General features: G+C 41.6%; 1 protein-coding gene across 2 annotated transcripts in view; it reads left to right on the forward strand.

The window, feature by feature from the left end:
• The first annotated feature begins 7,381 nt into the window (after positions 1–7,381).
• Positions 7,382–21,545, forward strand: part of SHPRH (SNF2 histone linker PHD RING helicase) — a 55,028-nt gene continuing 40,864 nt past the window's right edge. For both annotated transcript variants that reach the window (XM_063124576.1, XM_063124577.1), the window contains exons 1-6: positions 7,382–7,564; positions 9,814–10,483; positions 12,684–12,813; positions 15,750–15,965; positions 18,732–18,810; positions 19,815–19,965. In XM_063124576.1, coding sequence (XP_062980646.1) covers positions 9,845–10,483; positions 12,684–12,813; positions 15,750–15,965; positions 18,732–18,810; positions 19,815–19,965 — 1,215 coding nt within the window. In that variant the 5' untranslated portion in view covers positions 7,382–7,564; positions 9,814–9,844. The remainder of the gene's footprint in view (positions 7,565–9,813; positions 10,484–12,683; positions 12,814–15,749; positions 15,966–18,731; positions 18,811–19,814; positions 19,966–21,545) is intronic.

A 21,545-nucleotide genomic window follows, 5' to 3' on the forward strand; every position in this document is an offset into this window, starting at 1 on the left:
AATAAGACCTGTTTTGTTGTAGAAAAGGATGACATTTTTAAAATAAATATAATTAAATGAGCATCTGTAGCTATGTACATGCCCAGCTGCTGAGGCGAGTGGTGTCTGGCCTGGTAGGCCCCTTCATCCTCATTCTGGTCCAGGTGCTGATGTGGGGACTCTTCACTGCTGTCCCCATCACCTGCTGCTCTCTGGAGGGGCAATGTGGGGAGGGATTGGCTAGGCTGCAACCTTAGATGCACCACTGATTTAAAAGAATCTCAGCAGATGGTGTGAGGGACTTCAGCCTGAGTCTCTGGAGAATTGCTGCTACTCAGAGATAATATAGGCGAAATGGAGAAATGGTCTGGTGGCTCCAGTTTCAGTGGGGCTATAAATCCATTCTGGGTTTTAGTCAGAACCAGTCAGAACTCTAAAGGAGACACCCAGGGTGTCTCTATCCCCAAAATAAAGGCATGTCTACACCTAAGGGTGTAGAAGGAGGGAGGGGGGAGGATTGTGGATTTATCTGCTTCTGTGATCCTCCCCTAGCATCTTGACAGCTGCACAACGTCCTGGAAGGGAAGAGGGACATCGTGGCTGCCATTTCCCCACCCTGGAATGGAGATGGAACACAATTGTGCTCCAGCACATGTAAATTTTAAAAAACAAACAAAAACCTTGCAACTGCTCCCCACCCCTATCACTGATGGGCATGGACTGCCCTCATGCAGCTCCATGCCCATTTCCAGGACCTCGCTACTTATGGGGAAGAAGAGAGGATCCAGGAGCAGTGGCCACACCACCTGTATTCCTCAGGATGGTCCTGGGACAGTGGAAATATCAGGAAATCCAAGGTCCCAAATATCCCGGGGAAAGTCCCTGATCATCCAGGGTTGCCTCTGGGATCCCCTGTGCATCATGTGGATGCACAGGGATGACCTGGAAATGACCCCAAGATATAGGCTTGGTGTTCACCACCTTGGATAGCTCTTAGAGTCCTGGTGGGTTCTGACTGAAATGCAGATTAAATTGACAGCCCCACCGAAATTGGAGCCACCAGCCTCCATTGGTCTGATGGCTTCTTGTGTTTGCCTTTCACATTGGCACTAAAAGGAATATGAATATATACCTACCTGTACTTCAGGATTTCTTGCATTATTAATTAAAACAATGTAGATGTCATTTTCTTTCCAATGGTAATTCAATAAAATATTATCTCCTCATATCATCCTGATTCATCTTTATTTTTTGAAGCCAACCCATACGCTGGTTGATTCACTGGTATTTCAAGAGAGCTCTTAAATGGAATATTACCTCCTGTAATTGCCTAAACAATCAAAGGAAAGCTTTAAAATTAAACGGAACTAAACAGAATCCTTTGAATTCTATCCTGGGAATATGCAGACTTGTGATGTTTTCATGTCGTGCAAACGTGATGTTTTCATGTCATGTTCTTGAGGGAAAATCACAGGATGGTATCGCGGAGGAAGTGTTTTGGACACTGTAACACAGAATGTACAGTGCTGTGTTGACAGCAGAAGAGAAATTCAGTCTGTTCGCATTTTTATTGTACATGTAAAATATGTTAGGGCACCTGTACATGTACAGAGCTGAAGAGAGATTCTGAGAGAAAAGGGATTAATACCACACAGAAGAATGTGTGGGGGAGAATGAACTTGCCAAGTTGCTTAATATATTAATGCACTTAAGATGACTTATGGACAAAACCCATATGCAGAGTAAGTGTGGTGCAGTAGTTAGAGTCAGGTTAGGACTGGGGAAACCAGATTCAAATCCATCCACAGCCATAAAGCTCACTAGGTGCCCTTGGGTCAGTCTCATCCTCTTTACCTAACTTACCTCACAGAGTTGTTGTGAGGGTGTGTGTGCGTGTGTTCAGGGATATAGACATGTCCACTAGGGCTGTGCACAGACCCCCCCCCCCGATCTGCTTCGTGGCCCGATTTGGAAAATCAGGATCGGGCCTGATCCTCTTTGGGCTCATCCGCCCAGCCCCCTGCTCTGAAGAGTGAGATCCACTTCGCCGCCGTCTCCACATGGACGGCGCCAGCGGTGCCAAGTAAGTTACCCTCCCTTACCTGTGTCCGTCATCGTGGGTTTCAATTGAAGCCCCGGCTTGAAGCTGGAAGAGCTCTCAGCCTTCACTTCCGGCTTCAACCGGGTCCTCAATTGAAGCCCGCAACGGACCACGACGGACGCAGGTAAGCCTCCTTCCTCCCTGCCCCCTTACCTGGCTCCATTGCTGTTGTCACAGGGACTGCGGCGGCAGCACCAGATGAGTCCCGCTCTGCCCCCCACTTACCTGCGTCCGGAGCTCCAGATTGAGGCGATCCTCTTCGCCTCAATCCGCAGCCGCCGCCCCCCCCCCGACTCTCTTCGCCTCCGCCTTTTCCGGAGGCGAATCAGGCTGCCTCGCTACTGCTTCTCCGAACCGGAGAAGCAGAGCACAGCCCTAATGTCCACTACCTTGAAGCTCCATGGAGGAAAGAAAGAATATAAATGATAAAGAGTAACCCAGCCAAAGGATTAAATATTTTTAAACTCTCAGTTATTTTACGGGAGAGCTTTCACCATGTGCTTCAATTTCCCACTGAACTTCCCCAGTCACCCTAGGTATTCAAACATAGAAAGCAATGTGGTTTAAAGATTAGGCTTCCAGTCAAATTTCACTGGTTTGTATATCAGTTATTGGAGCTTTGTACTCCGGAGATGCTTTTTCTGGACTTCTTAAGATCTTTACATAAGAAAACAAGAGCCACGCCGGATCACACCAAAATCCTATCTAGACCAGCATTCTTTTATTTATTTATTTATTTATTTATTTATTTATTTATTTATTTTATTACATTTATATACCACCCCACAGCCGAAGATCTCTGGGCGGTTTACAACAATTAAAAATGGTAAACATTAAAAGTATACAAAATTTAAAAACCATCAAAACCATCAAAAACAGTATAAAAACAACAGTATCCATTTAAAAACAACAATTCTGGGGTCCATTAAAAACAAACTTAACATTGTTAAATGCTGTTAAAATGCCTGGGAGAAAAGAAAAGTCTTGACCTGGCGCCGAAAAGATAACAATGTTGGCGCCAGGCGAGCCTCATCGGGGGCATCATTCCACAGTCGGGGGGCAACCACTGAAAAGGCCCTCTCCCTTGTTGCCATCCTCCGAGTTTCCCTCGGAGTAGGCACTCGGAGGAGGACCTTAGATGTTGAGCGCAGTGTACGGGTAGGTTCATGTCGGGAGAGGCGTTCCATCAGGTATTGCAGTCCCAAGCCATGTAGGACTTTATAGGTTAAAACCAGCACCTTGAATTGGACTCGGAAACCTATAGGCAGCCAATGCAAGCGGGCCAGAATCGGTGTTATATGCTCAAACTTCCCTGTTCCAGCTATCAATCTGGCCGCCGCATTTTGCACAAGCTGCAGCTTCCGGACCGTCTTCAAAAGCTGCCCCATGTAGAAGTCATTTCAGTAATCTAATTTGGAAGTTACCAAAGTATGGACAACTGAAGCTAGGTTATCCCTGTCCAGATAGGAGCGTACAGTGGCCAACCAGAAGTCTATGGAAAGCCAGCAAGCAGCACATGAACACAATAGTAGCTTCTCACACATAGTCCCTAGCACTGGTATTGAGACATGCACTGCCTCTGATACCTCAGGTTATTTATTTAATTAATTAATTAATTTAAAACATTTCTTAGCTGCCTTTCAGGACAGCCTGCCCAAGGCGGCTTGCGGCTTACAACAACAACAACAACAACAACAATATGCAGGTATTGATAGCCTTATCCTCCTTTCTTAGCTGCAGAGAGAATAATGTACTTTTGACAAACCTTACCATTAGTGGCTAAGCTTATGAAGCTGGAGGGTTCTGTTCTAGCACTCAATGCAAGATAGAGGTGAAGAAGGGATTGATCACTGCCTAGGGAAACCAGTGCAAAGGCACACTTTAGGCCTGGTCTGTACAGCAAAGTAAGGAAGTAGGATCCTCATGTTGTGGAATGTACTGTACCATTCTATGGACCATTTTTTTAGTGCTCTGTCACATTAAAAAAAGACTTCTCTGTGATTTGCAGTGTTCCAAATTGGCAGCTAGCGAAATGATATACTGCCCTCTTCACCACGGTGATATGTATTCTGATCAGCTAGACACTCAAGAGAACTTAAATTGGGGATGCAGCCACATTTTCAGTGGTGTAAAAGGCTCCTCCACTTCAGTTTTTGTGCTGGCTCAATATTTCTGTCTGTAATCTAAAGCCAAAATGCTGAAGAGCGGGGAATGTGTATTAATATCCTACATAACTTGATATTAAGTCTTCTACTAAGAAATCATGAAGGATACTTCAGAAATGAAATATCAGTACTTAATTAAATATAAGACTTTTCTTTCAATATGCTCATCTTTCTTTTTCAAAAAGCTCTATTTTAAAACAAAAGCCTTTGGGACTATAGCAGAGGGTGGGCAATGTTAGGAGGTCCAGGGGCCATTTTTACTCCCTGGCCCCCCTTCTCCTCACGAGACACAGTCTGTGGGGTGCACCACGCAGTCTGTGAAACACCCTGAAAATAAAGAAAAGCAAAGTCATCAGTCTGCTGCTGAAATTTGGTGGAAAACCGTGCTGTAGTGCTATATAATGCTACTGTGGTTAGCTTTTGCTTGCAGAGAAGCTACATTTGGCCATTTTGGTGCTCTGTCGCCACTACAGACACTATTTATTTATTTATTTATTTATTTATTTTAGTATGGGGGGGTACACCCCTTCTACTCCCTCTCCCTGCCTTAAATCTTGATTGATTCACCTGGACCAAGATGCTCTGCCACGGGGCTCCAGAGGGCCCTTTATATACTTTGCCTTTGGCTGCATGCCACAGCTCAGCACAAACATTTTGAAGGCTCAAACCAGTTCCCCTCCTTACAAACAAATGCGGTGTGTGTGTGTGTGTGTGTGAGAGAGAGAGAGATCATATCTACCTCATTCTCTTCTAGCCTGGCAAACTTGGTGGTTTTTCCATCCATATTTTGGGCAACAGGCAGTTGGTCATGCCTTCTCTTTTCTTGAATTTTCACTCTCGCTATATATATTAGTCTATGCACTAGAACTCCCCATGGACCTATATCTCAAAGGGCAATCCTAACTTACGTCCATTAGGCTATACATGGGCAGTTAATCCTTTCCCCCTATAAGCTTTGTTATGCACTCAGCTAGCAAATTACCATAGCTATCTACATGCAAAATTTGGCGCAGATTGGACAAGGGTGTGTTAAGCTATGCCCCACAAAACTGACTTTTTGCTCTTATGGGGAAAACACACAAAATGGTGTTCCCAGCCAAAACTATGGTCAGGCCACCCCCACTAATGAGACTGAAACTGAAAAGCCACACAATACATATGACACACTTGCTTCTTCTCAACTTTAGCTTCACCAGCATAAGTTATTCTATGTCTTCACAGCACAAATAACTTTAGGATCAGATTGTTCAGCATCAAAAGCATTCAGTGTCCCATAAGTAGCATTGGCCCAAATAATCTGGGTCTTTCGCTCTCACATGTGCCATTTAGGGTTATTACTTACTGAAATGAAGCAATTACATTACATGTGTTGCTGGAAATCCCCTGTGATATCTAAAATGTACGGGTATACAACATGAACAATTAAATTGGTGGGAAATTAAGGTGTAAAATCCCCCAGGGATAATTTTCCCACTAGGTTATATAAAGTTGAAATCTTCACTTATCTGGAAGTTGCAGCACTTACATCTCAATAAACTTATAGCCTACTCTAGTAAAACATCTCACTAATGCTGTGCTGTTTTCATCTGCAAATTTTTATTCTCACCACATCCCTGTGAGCCTTGATAGGTGTCAAAGCTGTTTTGCTGAAGCAGACAGGTAGATGTTATTAACTATCGCTTTCAAAGGACTATCTTGGGCCACTGGAGCTTTGGGAATATATGTGTCTGAGTCTATATTAAACCAGCCTTACTTGCCCTGTGAAAGTTGTTTGAAAAATAATAGTTGAACTCAAAATTGTAAAATTAACAGTTCCTCTTCAATATGTAGTGAAACTTGCTTCAGTGAAGTGATTTCAGGATCATCATCATCATCATCATCATCATCATCATATAATTTATTTCTTACCCACCTCTCCATTTTGATCGAGGCAGGGAACAAGGCAGCACAGGGTGCCCACTTGTAACCCCATCGTAATATTCCTTGACAATCCGTCACACTTGAGCATGACCAAAATTTCATTTGCAGTGGATGTTTACTGCTGGAATTGCTGATGGATGTGTTCCTACCACTGTATGCTTCCTACTTGACCAGAAGTAGTTGGTGCTAAGTTTGAGGGGCCTTGTTATGTTTTGTTTTACGTTGGTACACTTTTGTGTATTTTTGCACTTTAAGGAACCTATGTAGTTCATCCAGAATGGAAGACAGTTCTCTGAGCAATGGCTGGATATTATAGTTTCAAAAATGGGAGATTTTCTTCTTTCTTGTTCCCAGCAGTCCTAGGGGTGAATCCAGGTGAAACCACATCACCTGGCAGAACCCAATTTGAGTATCTGCAAACCCTCCCCCTTCCTATTCATCTGAAGACTCTGACCATGATGCAGACATCATGATTTCAACATTTGTCAGCCTTTCTTCCTCCGCTCCTATTCTTGCTTTTTTGTAACACCTTGCCTTACAAAGAGCTCTGGATATTTCGAAAGGTTGCACAATTTTATGACCTTTAGGTTGGCCTAATAAAGGTATTACACTAGAGGAGTTTCGGATTTCTTTTTTTGGCCAACACAGCTACCTGTGCTTTTGAAAAGATAATACTGGTAGCTCTCAAACAAGCCACGGAACTTTATCCTGGTTGTGCTTTTATATTTTATTTTATATTATGGTTTTATACTGCTCTTTAAATGGTCTTAATTTTTGTGAACCGCCCAGAGAACTTAGGCTGTTGGGCGGTATAGAAATGCAATAAATAAATACATCTGGCAAGCTTGGCATTTTATTATTTCCACCCAATTCGCCAAGAACACGCCTTCGAATCAGTTTCTTCCTGGGGAACCCCCAATTCTGCTCAGAAGCGACACTACAGCTGCTTCTCTTCCAGAAAGGACCCACGCAAGAACCGGGTGTGCGAGCGCGCGTAACAACAGCCACCTTCCGCCCCTCGTTGTTCTTCCGCCTGAAGCAGGCCGGACTCCGCCAGATTGTGAAGGAGGCGTCGGGCGCGCGCACGTCCCAGACGTGGCTTGTCATTTCCTGGCTGCCAGAGGGCCGCGGGAGCGCGCAAGCAGCCCGGCGGAGGCGGGGCCACTTTGGGTCTCGGTCTCTTTCTGTTGCTCCTCAGTCTTCGGGTGGCTGAACTTTGAGTGGCGTTTTGTTGTCGTTGCCGTCGTTCCCCCCCCTTTCCCCTTCCTGGTTCAAGGATGGTTGCTAGGCAGCTTCGAGACCGAGGGTTGGTTGCTGCTGCTGCTGCTCTCCCCACCGGGGCCCCGAGGCATCCCGAAAGCAACGCGAGGAGCCCGCAGAAGCTGATTCCCACCCTCAGGTACGTCTCATCCTGAGGAGAGTCTAGAGGACGGAGCAGAAGGGAAGCCGACGTTATTTTGACACACACACTCACACACCGGCTCTTTCGCCCTGCTAATGCACACGCACATGACACACTGCTGCTCCGTGGGCCTGAATGCAGCAGGGCCTCCTTCTTGGGGATCCCAGGCTCCTGCTGAGTTCCGTGATTTTATATTAGCCTCATAATTCCCCTCCTGGTCTTGTATTTCGGCCCTTCCCCTCGCCTCTCGTCTACTTTGCCTGGGATTCCACATTTAATTCTCTAAAGAAACAGCAACCAGAACAGTGGTGGGCTTATTTTACTTTATTTGGAACAACTACGGCTTTCAGGTAACGCCCCCACCCCAAAGTTAACATTCCTGATTTCGTATATGAGCGTTCAATGAGAAGAGGGGGAAAATATCGGCCCTTCTTGCATCTCTCATCTATTCCTGTTCTAAATACAATAATATAATTTAATAGGCATTAACTGGCAAGGACTTTGTATTAGGTGGTCCTCTTAGACTTCTTGCTCATGTCAGCTGAGATAGATTAAGGGTGCAATCGTAAATGTTTTTAGAGTGACAGATCAGCCCCAGAATATATAGCTTTAAGGTATGGAGAGTATACTGGAATATAAAATGATGAAAGGCAATCATTGAATGATGCATAAACTTAATAAGCTAGAGGCTTTTCAGGTAGCAGATGGATTTTTTTTGAAGTTGTTACCCAGTAACTAATCCTATGCAAACAACTTTCTCAGGCTGATCTTTAATGGCCGCATGATAACTTGATGATGATTGGAATCCTGTCTCTTTAAACCTCTTAGGATTGAGACACATGAGCATTTTGTTTAGTTACTTGATTACATTAGATTGCTTACCTTTAGAGGCTGTCAGTGAGTCATGATGAGCAGAAATTTTGCAAGTTACAGTTATACACTAAAATAGAATTAAGTGACTTTGGCTGCAATCCTGTACACACTTACCTGGGACTAAGTACCATTAAACTTGGTGGGACTTACTTATGAGAAGATATTCATAGGACTGTGCTGTTTATGCATCCTGTAAATTTCTTGTGGCTGGAGCAAAACTTGCAATGGAGTAAGTGTCACATTTGGGTTTCTATCCTAACATGAATATTATTAACTGTTCAAATACAGGCCATTGAGCCTTGCAATCAGTGATGGTGATGTGCAGTGTCAGAAATTGTGCTTGCTTACAACTCTATACACCCACACTTTTCCTTGGCCTTTCAGGACCAAATTCAGATGGGGGAGGATGGACTGCTTGGGATCAGCAAAAAAGCCCCATATTATCCTAGTTTTCTGTTGCCTTATGAAGCATCTGAGCCTTATTGTTTTGCTAGAAGAAGAATCCTGTGAGTTGATCCATTCCTATTTACTCCTTACATCAGTAGATGGCAGAATGGGTTAAACTGAGAGGGAGTGTTTGCTGAACTGCGAGAAGGTCCCAGGTTCGATTCCTAGCTTCTGCAGGTAGAGCAAGGAAAGAATCCTGCCTGAAACCCTGGAGAGCTGAGGTAGATGGTCTGACTCCATATAAGGCAGCTTCCTAGGTTCCTAAGGAAAAGTGCTAGGGAGTTTAGATTGTAGGTGAAAAAGAGAAATACTTAGTTCCTGTTTAGTCAATAACATCTTAACATATTACTATCTAATCATGTTTCATATATTTTCTTGGGAGGCTGCTAGAAATACCTATTTCACATGGTTTATACATAGCAATCCTGGGCTAATAATGCATGGTTTATTAGACTGAGAATGAGTGTTGTGCCTTTACTCTCACTCCTATTTTCTCTCTTGCACCATAAAATAACACTTCCAGGGTTTGTTGCATCCAAACAGGGGAGCTGTGGTTTAATCTCTTTACAAACCAGGATATGAAACTATTTGTAGTGAGAGATTAAACCACAGTACCCTGATTCAAATGTAACTGGAAACTGGCTTGACAAATCCCGGAAGTGTTCTATCATAGCATATGAGAGAAAGGGGGAGGTTAGGGTAGATAGTATAACACCACCCATTCCATGGTTTATCAAATTCTTACTAAGAATCTGAAAAATTACTCAAAGGCCTGGTTTAGATGTAATGAGTCTAATAAACAGTGACATATTGTTTGTTGTTTGCATTTGAACAAGACATTTGAGTAATCTTTCAGGTTCTTAGTAAATTAAAACGTAATGATGCATTCAGGAATATAAGCAGACTGATATCAGGCTCTGTTACAGTTATTAGAGACAACACTAGTGAAACATCAAAATGAGTAACCGCCGGAAGCAAGCTCCTCCGCTGAGGATGAATGAGGAGAAAAAGAAGCAGCTCTGCTGGAATATGCATGATGACCGGAAAAATGAGGTGATAGATTTAGATGCAGTAGATGAAGACCACCCTGTTGCAGGTACAAGCTCATCTTCTACAGCATTTATTGTTATAAATGATGATAGCATGGATGAAGATTTGTCTCACAAAGGAAACAAACTAAAATCCCAGAACTTCTCAACAGTTATAGACGAAGCAGAAGATTCTTGCTATCTCTTGCCTTCTATATCTATACAGATAAATATCATGATACTTCCTTATTGTTCTGATCATTCCTGGAAAGCTTTGCTTGGAGAGTTTGTTCTTCACCTTCTTCCTGAACAACTTGTAACTGAGAATATCCATAAAAGGGGTTTCACCTTGATGAGAGCAGAATTTAATGATCAGCTACGTATCTTTGTTCACACAAAAAACACTAAGAAGGTGGATGAGCAAGAAGATTCATTACTGAGCAATTATGAAGAAGAGATGTTGGTTGAATCATCTTTAAGTAATGAAATCTTAGAAGATTTGATGTGGCTGCAAAAGAAAAAAGTCATTATATTGTATCAAAGACCTGGAGATGCTCAATGTTTAAAGGTACATGAATCAACCATTACTTTTGTACTTGGAATTAAGAACATACAAGTTGGGTTGTGCAACAGATTGCAAGTGTGGGTTACCTGCGCCTATGGATGAAGTGTTTTGGTGAGGGAAATAAGTTTGCATCGAAGATGGAAGCTTTTGCTCCAACGTGGGTCTGTCTTCATGTGCAAACTTTATTTTAATTTTTGAACATTCAGAAAGTGATCTATATGCAAGTCAATGGAGCATGAGGCTTCTCTGTGAAATTAAGTGCTTGGCCTGGCCTAGGAGGAGGTCTGAGGGGGTCATTTATGTAGTCCCACCTCTGACCTGCAATATTAACAGTGGACTACATTGCAGGGTTGCTGTAAGCTACTCTCAATATAGTCCTCCTACTTACAGTAGGGCTATAACACTGAACTATATTGCAGGGTCATTGTGCACTCTCTCAGCTCAACCTGCAGTATGTAGATAAAAGCCATGGATAATATGGCAGGGATGTTGTAAGCTACTCCCTCAGCTTCAGCCCAACCTACAGTAAGTGTCTAATACTTCTGGAAATTACTGCATGGTTGTTGTAAACCGCTCAGACTTGCGGTATTCAGTGTGAACTATACTGCAGGGCTGTTGCCAGCCACTCTTGCTCAGCAACAGTTCTTTCCAACCCACAGTTTGCCTTTGCTTTGGAGTTTGTATCAGCAGGGTTATTTTTGTATGTTTTACACTTTAAAAGAAAGAACTGGGTTAGAGAGGGTACTTTGCTGCTATCTTTTGCATTTTTGGTGGGGGGGCACCTATTCCCAATCACAGCAACATTAATTTTATTTTACTTTCTCCTTTGGTATCTGTGGGCAGCTCTCTGTTCCATCCCCGGGCATTGCTGTAATATGCTAAGGAGTACTCCTCCCGTGTTTTCAGAGAAATTACCTCTATCCACATTAACACTGCAACCTTATGCATGTTCACTCAGAAAACACGTCCCATATAATTTATTGGGGGCATACTCCTAAGTAAATATGCATACCATTTGTGGCCTATGGTAACTTATTGGTCATTATTATTTTAATTACCTGTGTTACTAATGTTTTCTGTAAACTGACCAGAGAGCCCTGGCTATGGGAGCGGTATAAAATAAATAAATAAATATATAAATAAATAGGTAGTTTTTATTAAGTTGATATAGCTAAGCATATCCCAGAATGCAGAAGGTTGTAGTCTACTCATCTGATAGACTCTGTCCACTGAGTGTAGACAGTACACACCCGGGGATTTGCATGAATAGGACATCACAGTTACGTTTCAGAATACTAGAGTTCACTCAGTTACTCTTTCTGCTTACTAGCTTATGGGCACAAACCCAAGTGCTTGTGATGTTCGATAAGCAGCATGCCTAAGGTGCAACATACCCTAGGCCATGCCTTCTTTCATATGTTCTTTCTTCTGTAATTAAGAGGTAAAGGAAACCTTCTAGATCCCACCTCCTGATGGGGTTGGAATCTGGTGTTCAGATTCTTTTTGCTTGCTCTGTAAAGTTTTATACTCTCTACCCAGAAATAGCTTATGCTTTATTATTTAACCTTATGATTTATTATTTAATCATAGCTTTAATTTGCTTTTAAAGTGATTATTAGTCACCTTAGTTCTGAACTGGAAAGGTGGGATACAGATATTAAAAATTAAGCTAATAACTAAGAAGTTTTGCACCAAATCACAGTTTGGTGATTTGGTGAAAAAGCTTTGTAAACAGAACGTTCTAATGGTGCAGTTAGCTATTTCCTCTGTGAAAAGCTCTTCCACCAAACCCTTCAACCTGTTTTTATTTATTTATTTATTTATTACATTTCTATACCGCCCAATAGCCGAAGCTCTCTGGGCGGTTCACAAAAATTAAAACCATAATAAAACAACCAACAGGTTAAAAGCACAAATACAAAATACAGTATAAAAAGCACAATATGGGAGAGTATAAAGAGCATTTTAAATATGGGAGAGTATAAAGACATTACTGCTCTGATCCATGGGTGTGTTTAAGTATAAATATATATGCTGGGTAATCTAATTATGGATTTCCCACATCATTTGTGCCCCAAATTTCCAAAAGGTGTTACCTAATAATTTAACTGTAAGTTTATACTCTTATTTGTACAATTTCCTCCTTTTGTTTCATATTCTAAAATGAATCTAAATTTTATTTCCCTGAAAATTTAATTCACAGGTTGGCATATATCTTCTTGAAGCTGGCTTAAGCAAACTAGAATTCCTTAGTGATGGTGGTGGCAGAATAAAAAAGGCCAATCAGCTTCTTCAGAAATTGATGGAAAAATTCTACCACTTCATAATTCCAGGTAAACTTATTGTTTGTCCAAAATTCTGAGGAAATGTGTCGAAGACGTTCTGCACTATTGCTCAGTTGTGAATCTAGGCAGTGCCTGTGCTGTTCATTGGACGTATCTTTGTGCCCAAGTTCGTTCTTGGACCATTGTTGCCAGTCCCCTTTAAACACTCTATTTCATGCATTTTTGCAAGTTATTACGGCAGTCCTATACATATATACTCAGAAGTAAGTCCCATTGCATTCACTGGGGCTTACTCTCGGGTAACTGGGCATAGGATTGCACCTTTTTGCAGGAAATGCTTAGTGAATGTGTTTAAACCATGGTTATATAGCCACCGTGGTTAGGAATGGTTCCCACAACATGCTAAGTCATGGTTCACACAACACACTAAGAATGTTTGGCTCAAAATGCTCAGCCATCGTGGCTTAGCGTGTCTGCAGAGGCCACCAGTGAGGGAGGAAGCAGCAGCCAGGCACCTCTCCACCGTGCCTGGGTCCAGCTCCAGCTGAGAGCCCCCTCCCTCCTGCTGTCAACTGACACTGCAGAGGCCACCAGTGAGGGAGGAAGCAGCAGCCGGGCACCTCTCCACCGGGCCTGGGTCCAGCTCCAGCTGAGAGCCCCCTCCCTCCTGCTACCAACTGACACTGCAGAGGCCATCAGTGAGGGAGGAAGCAGCAGCCAGGCACCTCTCCACCGGGCCTGGGTCCAGCTCCAGCTGAGAGCCCCCTCCCTACTGTTACCAACTGTCTCTGCAGAGGCCAACAGTGAGGGAGGAAGCAGCAGGCAGGCACCTCTCCACCGTGCCTGGGTCCAGCTCCAGCTGAGAGCCCCCTCCCTCCTGCTGTCACCTGTAACTGCTGAACTTTCCAACTAAGATTGTAGTGCCTGAGTTTGCTTTCCTTTTCCCCCTCCTCCTCCTCCCTCCCAATCCCCTTTCCTTTTGTGTCATGTCTTTTAGATTGTAAGCCTGTGGGCAGGGACTGTCAAGAAATACTTTTGTAAGCCGCCATGAGAGCCTTTTTTGGCTGAATGGCGGCATAAAAATCCTTAAATAAATAAAATAAATAAACTGAACAGGGTCTTAATGTATTTACTTCTATGGTTTGTGATACATGAAATAATTCCCAAGCTACTTTACCACTAATGCAGATGCAAGCACGTCTGTGCAAATTTGCTTGTTAGGCGGAAAAAAGTAATTGAGTATTAACCATATAGTGGCTTAATAAATTTGTTGCATATTATTACCAGCAGAGGTCTGCATAGAATGGCAGGTGAGGAGGAAGAAAAATCCTTTGCTCCTTCCCTTCTATCCTCGGTTAACTCCTGATTCCTCACTCAGTCTCTTCCCTGTTCACCTCTTTCCCTGCTGCTCAGCCCTACCCCTGCTCATTACCATTCCAGCCTCCTTTTCCTTACCTCATACATTGTGGCTGATGGAAGGAAGTGGTTAGCTGTTGAAGGATGCAACTAGATTTTCTTCATTACAGCTGCTGGAAAAGTATTTGTACATCATAAGCTGATTAAATTACCATGTTAATTCTAACATTATGCACAGAACAATGTATGACCTTCACTGTTCACCAAGCACAAGAACGGTGGTGTGAACCAAATAAGTTTTTAAATTTTGTATTAGCTTTACAAAAGCATAATTGCCTGGATTGACAGATTGTGTATTCTTTTAAACTTGGCTTGTAAACATGAACTTTGGTATCCACAGTTGTACATACTTTAGATAATAGCTAATGGCATCAAGCAAGCCTATAACTTCATACCAGTTCATTTAATTTCTTTCTTTCTTTTGCCCAGGCTGATAGATAGTAGCCATTAGCTGTAAACTTTGACGAGGTTCATACAATCCAAATATGCCACTGTGGCTTATTTAAATAAAGTATGTACCCATGAGGGGCATGATTTGAATAATCATTGCCAAAGCACAGCTTTTATGTTGTCTGAAACTTGGCGGCATGGCTTGTTGGATGGGCAAACAACCCTCCAATGTTCCACGGGAACTGGCTCTTTGTGTCTGGATGATTCTTTTTAATTATTATAGATTGAAAAACAGGAGCAACATACTGTTACTACATTTTGATGGCTCGCAGGAATGACACATTTGTGTTGATGGTTAGGGCTAAGGGTGGACATGTATTTCAGAACAGACATGCATAAAAGAGTCCTGGTGGATCAGACCAAGGGTCTATCTAGTCCACCATTCTCTTGCCAACATTGTTCTGCCAGAATCTTCTAAGAAGCACTCAATCATGACAAAAAGGCAACTAAAAATCCTCTGCCCCCTTTTCTTTAACTAGTGACTAATTCATAGGAGGACTTGATCTCTTTATCCTGGGGCTGCTAAACTTGCGAACTTGGGGTGAAGGACATTGTCAAAAGCATTTTTGAAGTCCAAGTAAATAATGCCTTCAAGGTCACCCCATCTGCACCCGTGTAGACACACACAAAGAATTCTAAAAGGTGGTGAGCAAACAGTTCCCAGATTAGACGGTGGAAGAGCTAAATGAAGGATACTAACTTTTTATGTAGTTGGTGCTGTAAAATCATAATTCTTGCAGAAATAATAAGGGGTGAACTCATGTTAGTACCACAAGTTGTTGTTTTTAATGATGCAATAAAATGTATAACCGTTTGCCCAATACTATTTTTAAGTATTACAGTTGCATCATATCAATTGTAGCCATTTCCCACCAATATATTTTTGTCACACTTTTTATGAGGTGTTTGCGTTTTGAAAGAATTAAGTTCTCTTCTCTCCCCCACCTCACGAAAAAAGCTAGTTAATATTGTAAATATGCTTAGAGCAATGTTGCACTGGATTAATCCTCTTTAGTACATAAGGTACTCTTTTTATCCATTTATTTCACTTTTTGTAGTTATGATACATTAAAGGTATTACAGTTGCTTTTGATAGTGAATTAATGTCATTTTTAAAGATATTCTGGAAGAAGATGAGGAATCTGACAGGGATATAGAGCGGCAGAATATTGAAGAACTTTATGACTATGTGAGGCACACACACCAGAAAGAGATACAGTTTTTGAAGGAGAATGTACAGCATTCTGCGTTGATTCCTGTGCTGAGGCCATATCAAAGTGATGCTGTAAACTGGATGTTGCAACGTGAGAATTTCAGAAATATACCTACCAATGGCAAGTATCTGGAAATGGGCAAAATCTCAGAATATATCCTGTTCGTAATGCTATTAGTAGAACTTTATGATGATGCATTTGTTAGAGGGAAGTTGCAAGTAACTTTTTTTTTCCTGCTAAGATGGTAAGAAAACTTCAGGAATATCAACAAATGGAATGATCAGTTTTGCACATTAGACTAACAGTCCCCAACTGCTGCTTTTTAGCAATAATGAAAGTGTAGAGGTCAGCTTAGTCCAACACCTTGTTTCCAGCAGTGGCCCATCCCACCAGGAACATGTGTGAGAGCACACGGCAGCAGCTAGAGGCGGGGTGGTGGTGGTGATGGTGGCGGTGAAACAAGCAAACAGAAGCCAAAACATCAAGCGACCTCTTCCACTACTTTCAAATAAAACTCCCAGTTTGCTTCCTCTGGATCATATATATAAAATGTTCATATAAAAATGTTTATACAAAAATGCTTATATATAAAACCCTCATTCATATGTCCAGTTTAAATTTTACTAAGGTTGCAGTCCTATATGTACTTAACTTAAAATAAGTCCTATTGAATGCAATGGGACTTACTTCTAAGTAGTTGTATAGAGCAGTGGTCTTCAACTGGTGGGTCATGAGATCTGTCCAGATGGGTCAAGGCAAAGCTGTTGCCACCATGTTGGGCAATTGTGAAAGTGGGTCCCATGTTGAAGGTTAACATAAGAACATAAGAAGTGCCATGCTGGATCAGACCAAGGGTCCATCTAGTCCAGCACTCTTCACATAGTGGCCAACCAGTCATTGGCCAGGGACCAACAAAGCAAGACATGGTGCAGCAGCACCGTCCCACCCATGTTCCCCAGCAACTGGTGCACACAGGCTTACTGCCTCAAATACTGGAGATTATTATTATTATTATTATTATTTATTTATATAGCACCATCAATGTACATGGTGCTGTATAGAACACAACCATCAGGGCTAGTAGCCGTTGATAGCCTTCACCTCCAGGAATTTATCCAACCCCCTTTTAAAGCCATCCAAATTGGTGGCCATCACTACATCTTGTGGTAGTGAGTTCCATAATTTAACTATGTGCTGTGTGAAAAAGTACTTCCTCCTATTTGTCCTGGATCTCCAAGGTGGGTGTTGGGCCTGGACCAGTTGAAGACCACTAGTATAGAGGACCGCACTGTAAAGACAGGGGGGAAATGCTAAATAAAATGGTCCCCTGCCTTGTGTGAGCAGAACTGCTTCCTGCTAAAGCAAAGCCACCATTGGGTACAGCTCCAATTTCTGTACCACAGATCTGTGACATGTCAGTGTTGCCCATGCAAGCATGCCCGTTCAGGTTATATATAACATGGAAACCCATATGGGTTAAGATGTTGTTTTTGTTTGTTTGTATTGTATCTGGTGTTCTACTAATATAAACTTTGCCATGTGCATTGCTTTGTCCAGAGGTAGTTTATTATGAATGGAATACCCTTCAAGGAAATTCCATTTCCACCATCCCCCAATAAATTTATTCATACTGACAATTTCTTTTCTAGTTAATGCTTATTTGCTTGACACAGTAGGCAGAAAGTGGCTATAACCTGAATCCATCTCAGATTATTCCATCTGGATGATGATGATGATGATGATGATAATTATTTCTTACCCGCCTCTCCCTCTGAATCAAGGCAGGGAACAATATTAGATGCAAATACTATAAAATACATAAAACTGATTAAAAACATATAAAACTGATACAATATTAAAATAACAGTCAAACATCTTAAAATTCATCTGGGTAGGCCTGCCGGAAGAGATCAGCCTTTATAGCCTTCTTGAATTCGAAAAGACTTGTTGATGATTCTCTCCTGGCAGGCCATTCCACAGTCTTGGAGTGGCAGAAGAGAAGGTCCTCTGGGTAATGGCTGTCAGCCTAGTTTTTGCTGACTGGAGTAAATTCTTCCCAGAGGATCTGAGTGTGTGGGGCGGATTGTACTAGAGAAGGCGATCCCGCAAGTAGCTTGGACCCAAACCATGTAGGGCTTTAAAGGTAATAACCAACACTTCACCCAGAAACTAATTGGCAGCCAGTGAAGTGATTTTAGAGTTTGTGTAATATGGTTACCTCTAGGAGTACCGGTGACTAACTTGGCTGCCATATTTTGAATAGTAGTTAATGCTGTACTCTAAAACTTCCACTTAGGACAATTGTTCTTGTGGACAATGTGAGAAACTTACTCAGGACTTCTGAGAGTCAGTTACTATGGCTTCCCTATAATTTGTTGCTGTTATTTACCTTGCAAGATGATTTGGGGAAATAAATAAATAGACCTAATGTAGCATAATACCTAAGAAAAAACATTGTGAGCCAGAAAGTCTCTGGTTCATATCACCTTGGCCATAAACTCGCTAGGTGGCCTTAGGGAAGTTGTCTTGCAAACTCCTCTTTCTGTAACATCGGGCTTAATAATCCTTTACAGGATTATTCTAAGGATTCATATATGTAAAATATTATAAAAGTACTAAGCTGTTGATATCCAGTCTGACTGAATGCTCCAGTATCTGTAAAAGTCTTGTTTTATCTGCCTGGCTTTATTATATCTTTTAGAAGCTAAGGGGCATTGTTCTGTAACCAAACAAAGACAGAAAAGATTGCAGAATGGGGAAGCAGGATTCCTCAGATCTTACGTTCCTGTATTTTCAACTTTGAAGGGATGGGGAGATGGAGTCTAAATTTAAATCAGATGAACAGCATGTGCATGAATCTCACTGTTTTGTTCTTTCCCTCAATAGAAAATGCCCTTCACTACTTATGGAGAGAGTTTATTACTTTAGATGGACTAAAACTCTACTATAATCCTTTTACTGGCTGGTAAGGATTATTACTTTTAGTATAATAGTCAAAGAGCATACAATTGAAGCAATTTCAGTGAATGCTATAAATATCATCTCAGTAGTTTCTTTATGAAAATGCTTTAGAATGATTCTGTGGGTAGTATTCAATGGTGTACTAGCGCTAGAGGTAATATCATTGCCCCAGTGTAAACCAATGCTTGCGTGACAGAGAAAGTAGGAGTTTTCTGCCAAGTTTTGGTGGCAAAAACGGGCGATTTTTTGCTGTTGTGTTCAGCAAGCACTAGTTACATTACGCAGGTGTTGTTTTATGCTAGTCCAACGTCATTAGCGCTAGTGCTGTGACACAGTTGGATAATACCCTTAATGACATTTTCCTACAATTAAACACAAAGTAACTATTTTTAAACACTTCTGAAGTGAAAGAAGAAAGTTGTTAAATGAATTAAGAGTATCAATGTAAACATGTCTTTTTTCTATTTGAAATTCTGTTCTTAATTGATAATGGATTAGTTAGGTTATTTGCTTTCTCTTCTAAAAGTGTGTGCAGGTACTAAGACTGCAGCAAGTTCATAATGGGTTTTGTTCTATATAAATTGTAAATATTAGACTGAGGGCAGTATCCTGTACTGCCACAGCGCCTCCACTAGTTCTGGTGAGCCTACGGAACTGATCACTAGCACAACAGGAACTAGCATTTCTGAAATCAACCCCAGAAACGCTAATTTCTTGATTGAGAAGTTCAGCAAAGCTCCACCAACTTGGCCCACCCCGAAAACAAGTGTTTCTGCTCTTTCCGGATGCTTCTGGAATCACTAGTTTCTCATTGTGTTAGCAGTGAGTCTCACTAGCACATGGGCAGTATAGGACACTGTCCATAGTAATCTATTCTTATTCATTAACATTTAAAAATTTGTTTGCTTTAGAAAATGCAATGGGAAATTTTCCTTCAGTTAAATTTGTATTCAGAAATTATTCATATACATAACATGTCCTTAACTAGGATGAATCTTTCGTCTTTAGCATTATCCGTGAGCACCCAGTTGCTGGGCCTCAGTGGCCTGGAGGAATATTGGCAGATGAGATGGGCCTTGGTAAAACAGTAGAAGTCTTGGCACTTATCCTGACACATACTCGAAAGGATATCAGACAAGATGCTCTGATGTTACCTGAGGTGAGAAATCTGTGGTGGGTGTGTAGATGAAACAAAGAGTTCCAATACTTAAGAGTTGATTCACTCCATGTATTGTTTGTGTGTAGTTTCAACTGCTACTTAAAAGATGGGCACAAATATCCCTCTTAAATTTATTTCCTCATGGGAATTGGCTACACAAAAAATATTTTATGTCGGGGGTTGTTTTTTTCTGCTGTTTGTATTTGAATAATAAAATGTAGTTGTGAATGTCATATTAGTTGAAAAATAAATTGAAATAGGATTGCTCCCTTAATAATGCTTTCTATGTCCCCTGGACAGCGTCGGTTTTGGTTTCTGGGAACCGAGGCCAGAACCAAGGCTTGTAACTGGTGCAGCTCTCTCCGCACTCATAAATGGAGTGCAGGGAGGGGAAAGGGGGGCAGTCCTGGGGGCGGGGAAGGAAGGAGACCGAGAATCTTCATTATGCAGCTTTCTATTTGCAACCTGGTCTCCTTCTCTCCCTCTGGTACACCCTGCAGCTAGATGGGCCAAATTGCCCTGGTAGTAAAAATGTGGGATGGAAGGATCATGCATTGGATACTCAGCAGCCTCTGACTTCGGAGGCCGCCAATTACCTTCATAGGATTGCACTGTAAGCTAGTATTGTAGTAAGGAGCCTTAGAAACTTTCTGTATGCTTCATAAAAACAAGGCTTGTTGAGGAAAAGCTCAGCACAGCTTCTTCAAAGGGAAATCCTGCCTTGCAGTTATTTGAGATGTTCAACAAACTGGATAGGACAATCTGGTCAAAGTATACTTGGACTTCTGCTAATAATGCCCTTATATAAATCTATGGTGCAGCTGCATTTGTAATACAGTATGCAATTCTCATAGCAGATGAGAACCGCCCAGAGAGCTCCGGCTATTGGGCGGTATAGAAATGTAATAAATAAATAAATAAATAAATACCATATTACTGGAAAATGTGCAGAAAAGGGCACTAAAAAGTATCAAGGTTGGACTACTTTGTTATGAATGGAAAACGTGGGCCGATTTTTTTTTCTCTCTCTCAGCTTTTGAACTTGAAGTTACCCAAATCAAATCAATTCTCAGTAAATTGAGGGCAGACAAGTATTGCACACAATGCAATTAAGTTAGAAATGTATTATTGCACCATGTAACAGTGGTCACTAGCCAAGAAAGCTTTGAAGGAGGATAAATAGACACAGTTTGGGAGCACATTTCTTTCTTCAGTCATGGATCCTAAGTCTATCAACAGCCAAATAAAACCTCCATGTTCAGAGGAAGGATGCCTCTGTCTATTTGTTGGTAGGTTGCAAACAACAGGGAAGGAGTTGGTCTTACCTGAGGTGACTCCTGTCTGTCTTTGAGAGTTTATTTTCTTACAGTCACAATAATCATGATGCTCACTAAGTCTTAGAATTATACACTGAAAATGTCAGTTTTTCTCAATATCTTTGCAAAGCAACATCTTTCTTCAAGTGTCTTTAAACCTTGGTCTTTCACTTCTGCTAGTATATCTTTTTTTTTACCAGTGTTAATCCTACATTGTCAGCAGAACTTTATTGTTTTATGTTGTATTGTCACAGCAGTCCTTAC

Source organism: Elgaria multicarinata, chromosome 4 (genome assembly GCF_023053635.1).
Source record: "Elgaria multicarinata webbii isolate HBS135686 ecotype San Diego chromosome 4, rElgMul1.1.pri, whole genome shotgun sequence".
Lineage (NCBI taxonomy): Eukaryota > Metazoa > Chordata > Lepidosauria > Squamata > Anguidae > Elgaria > Elgaria multicarinata.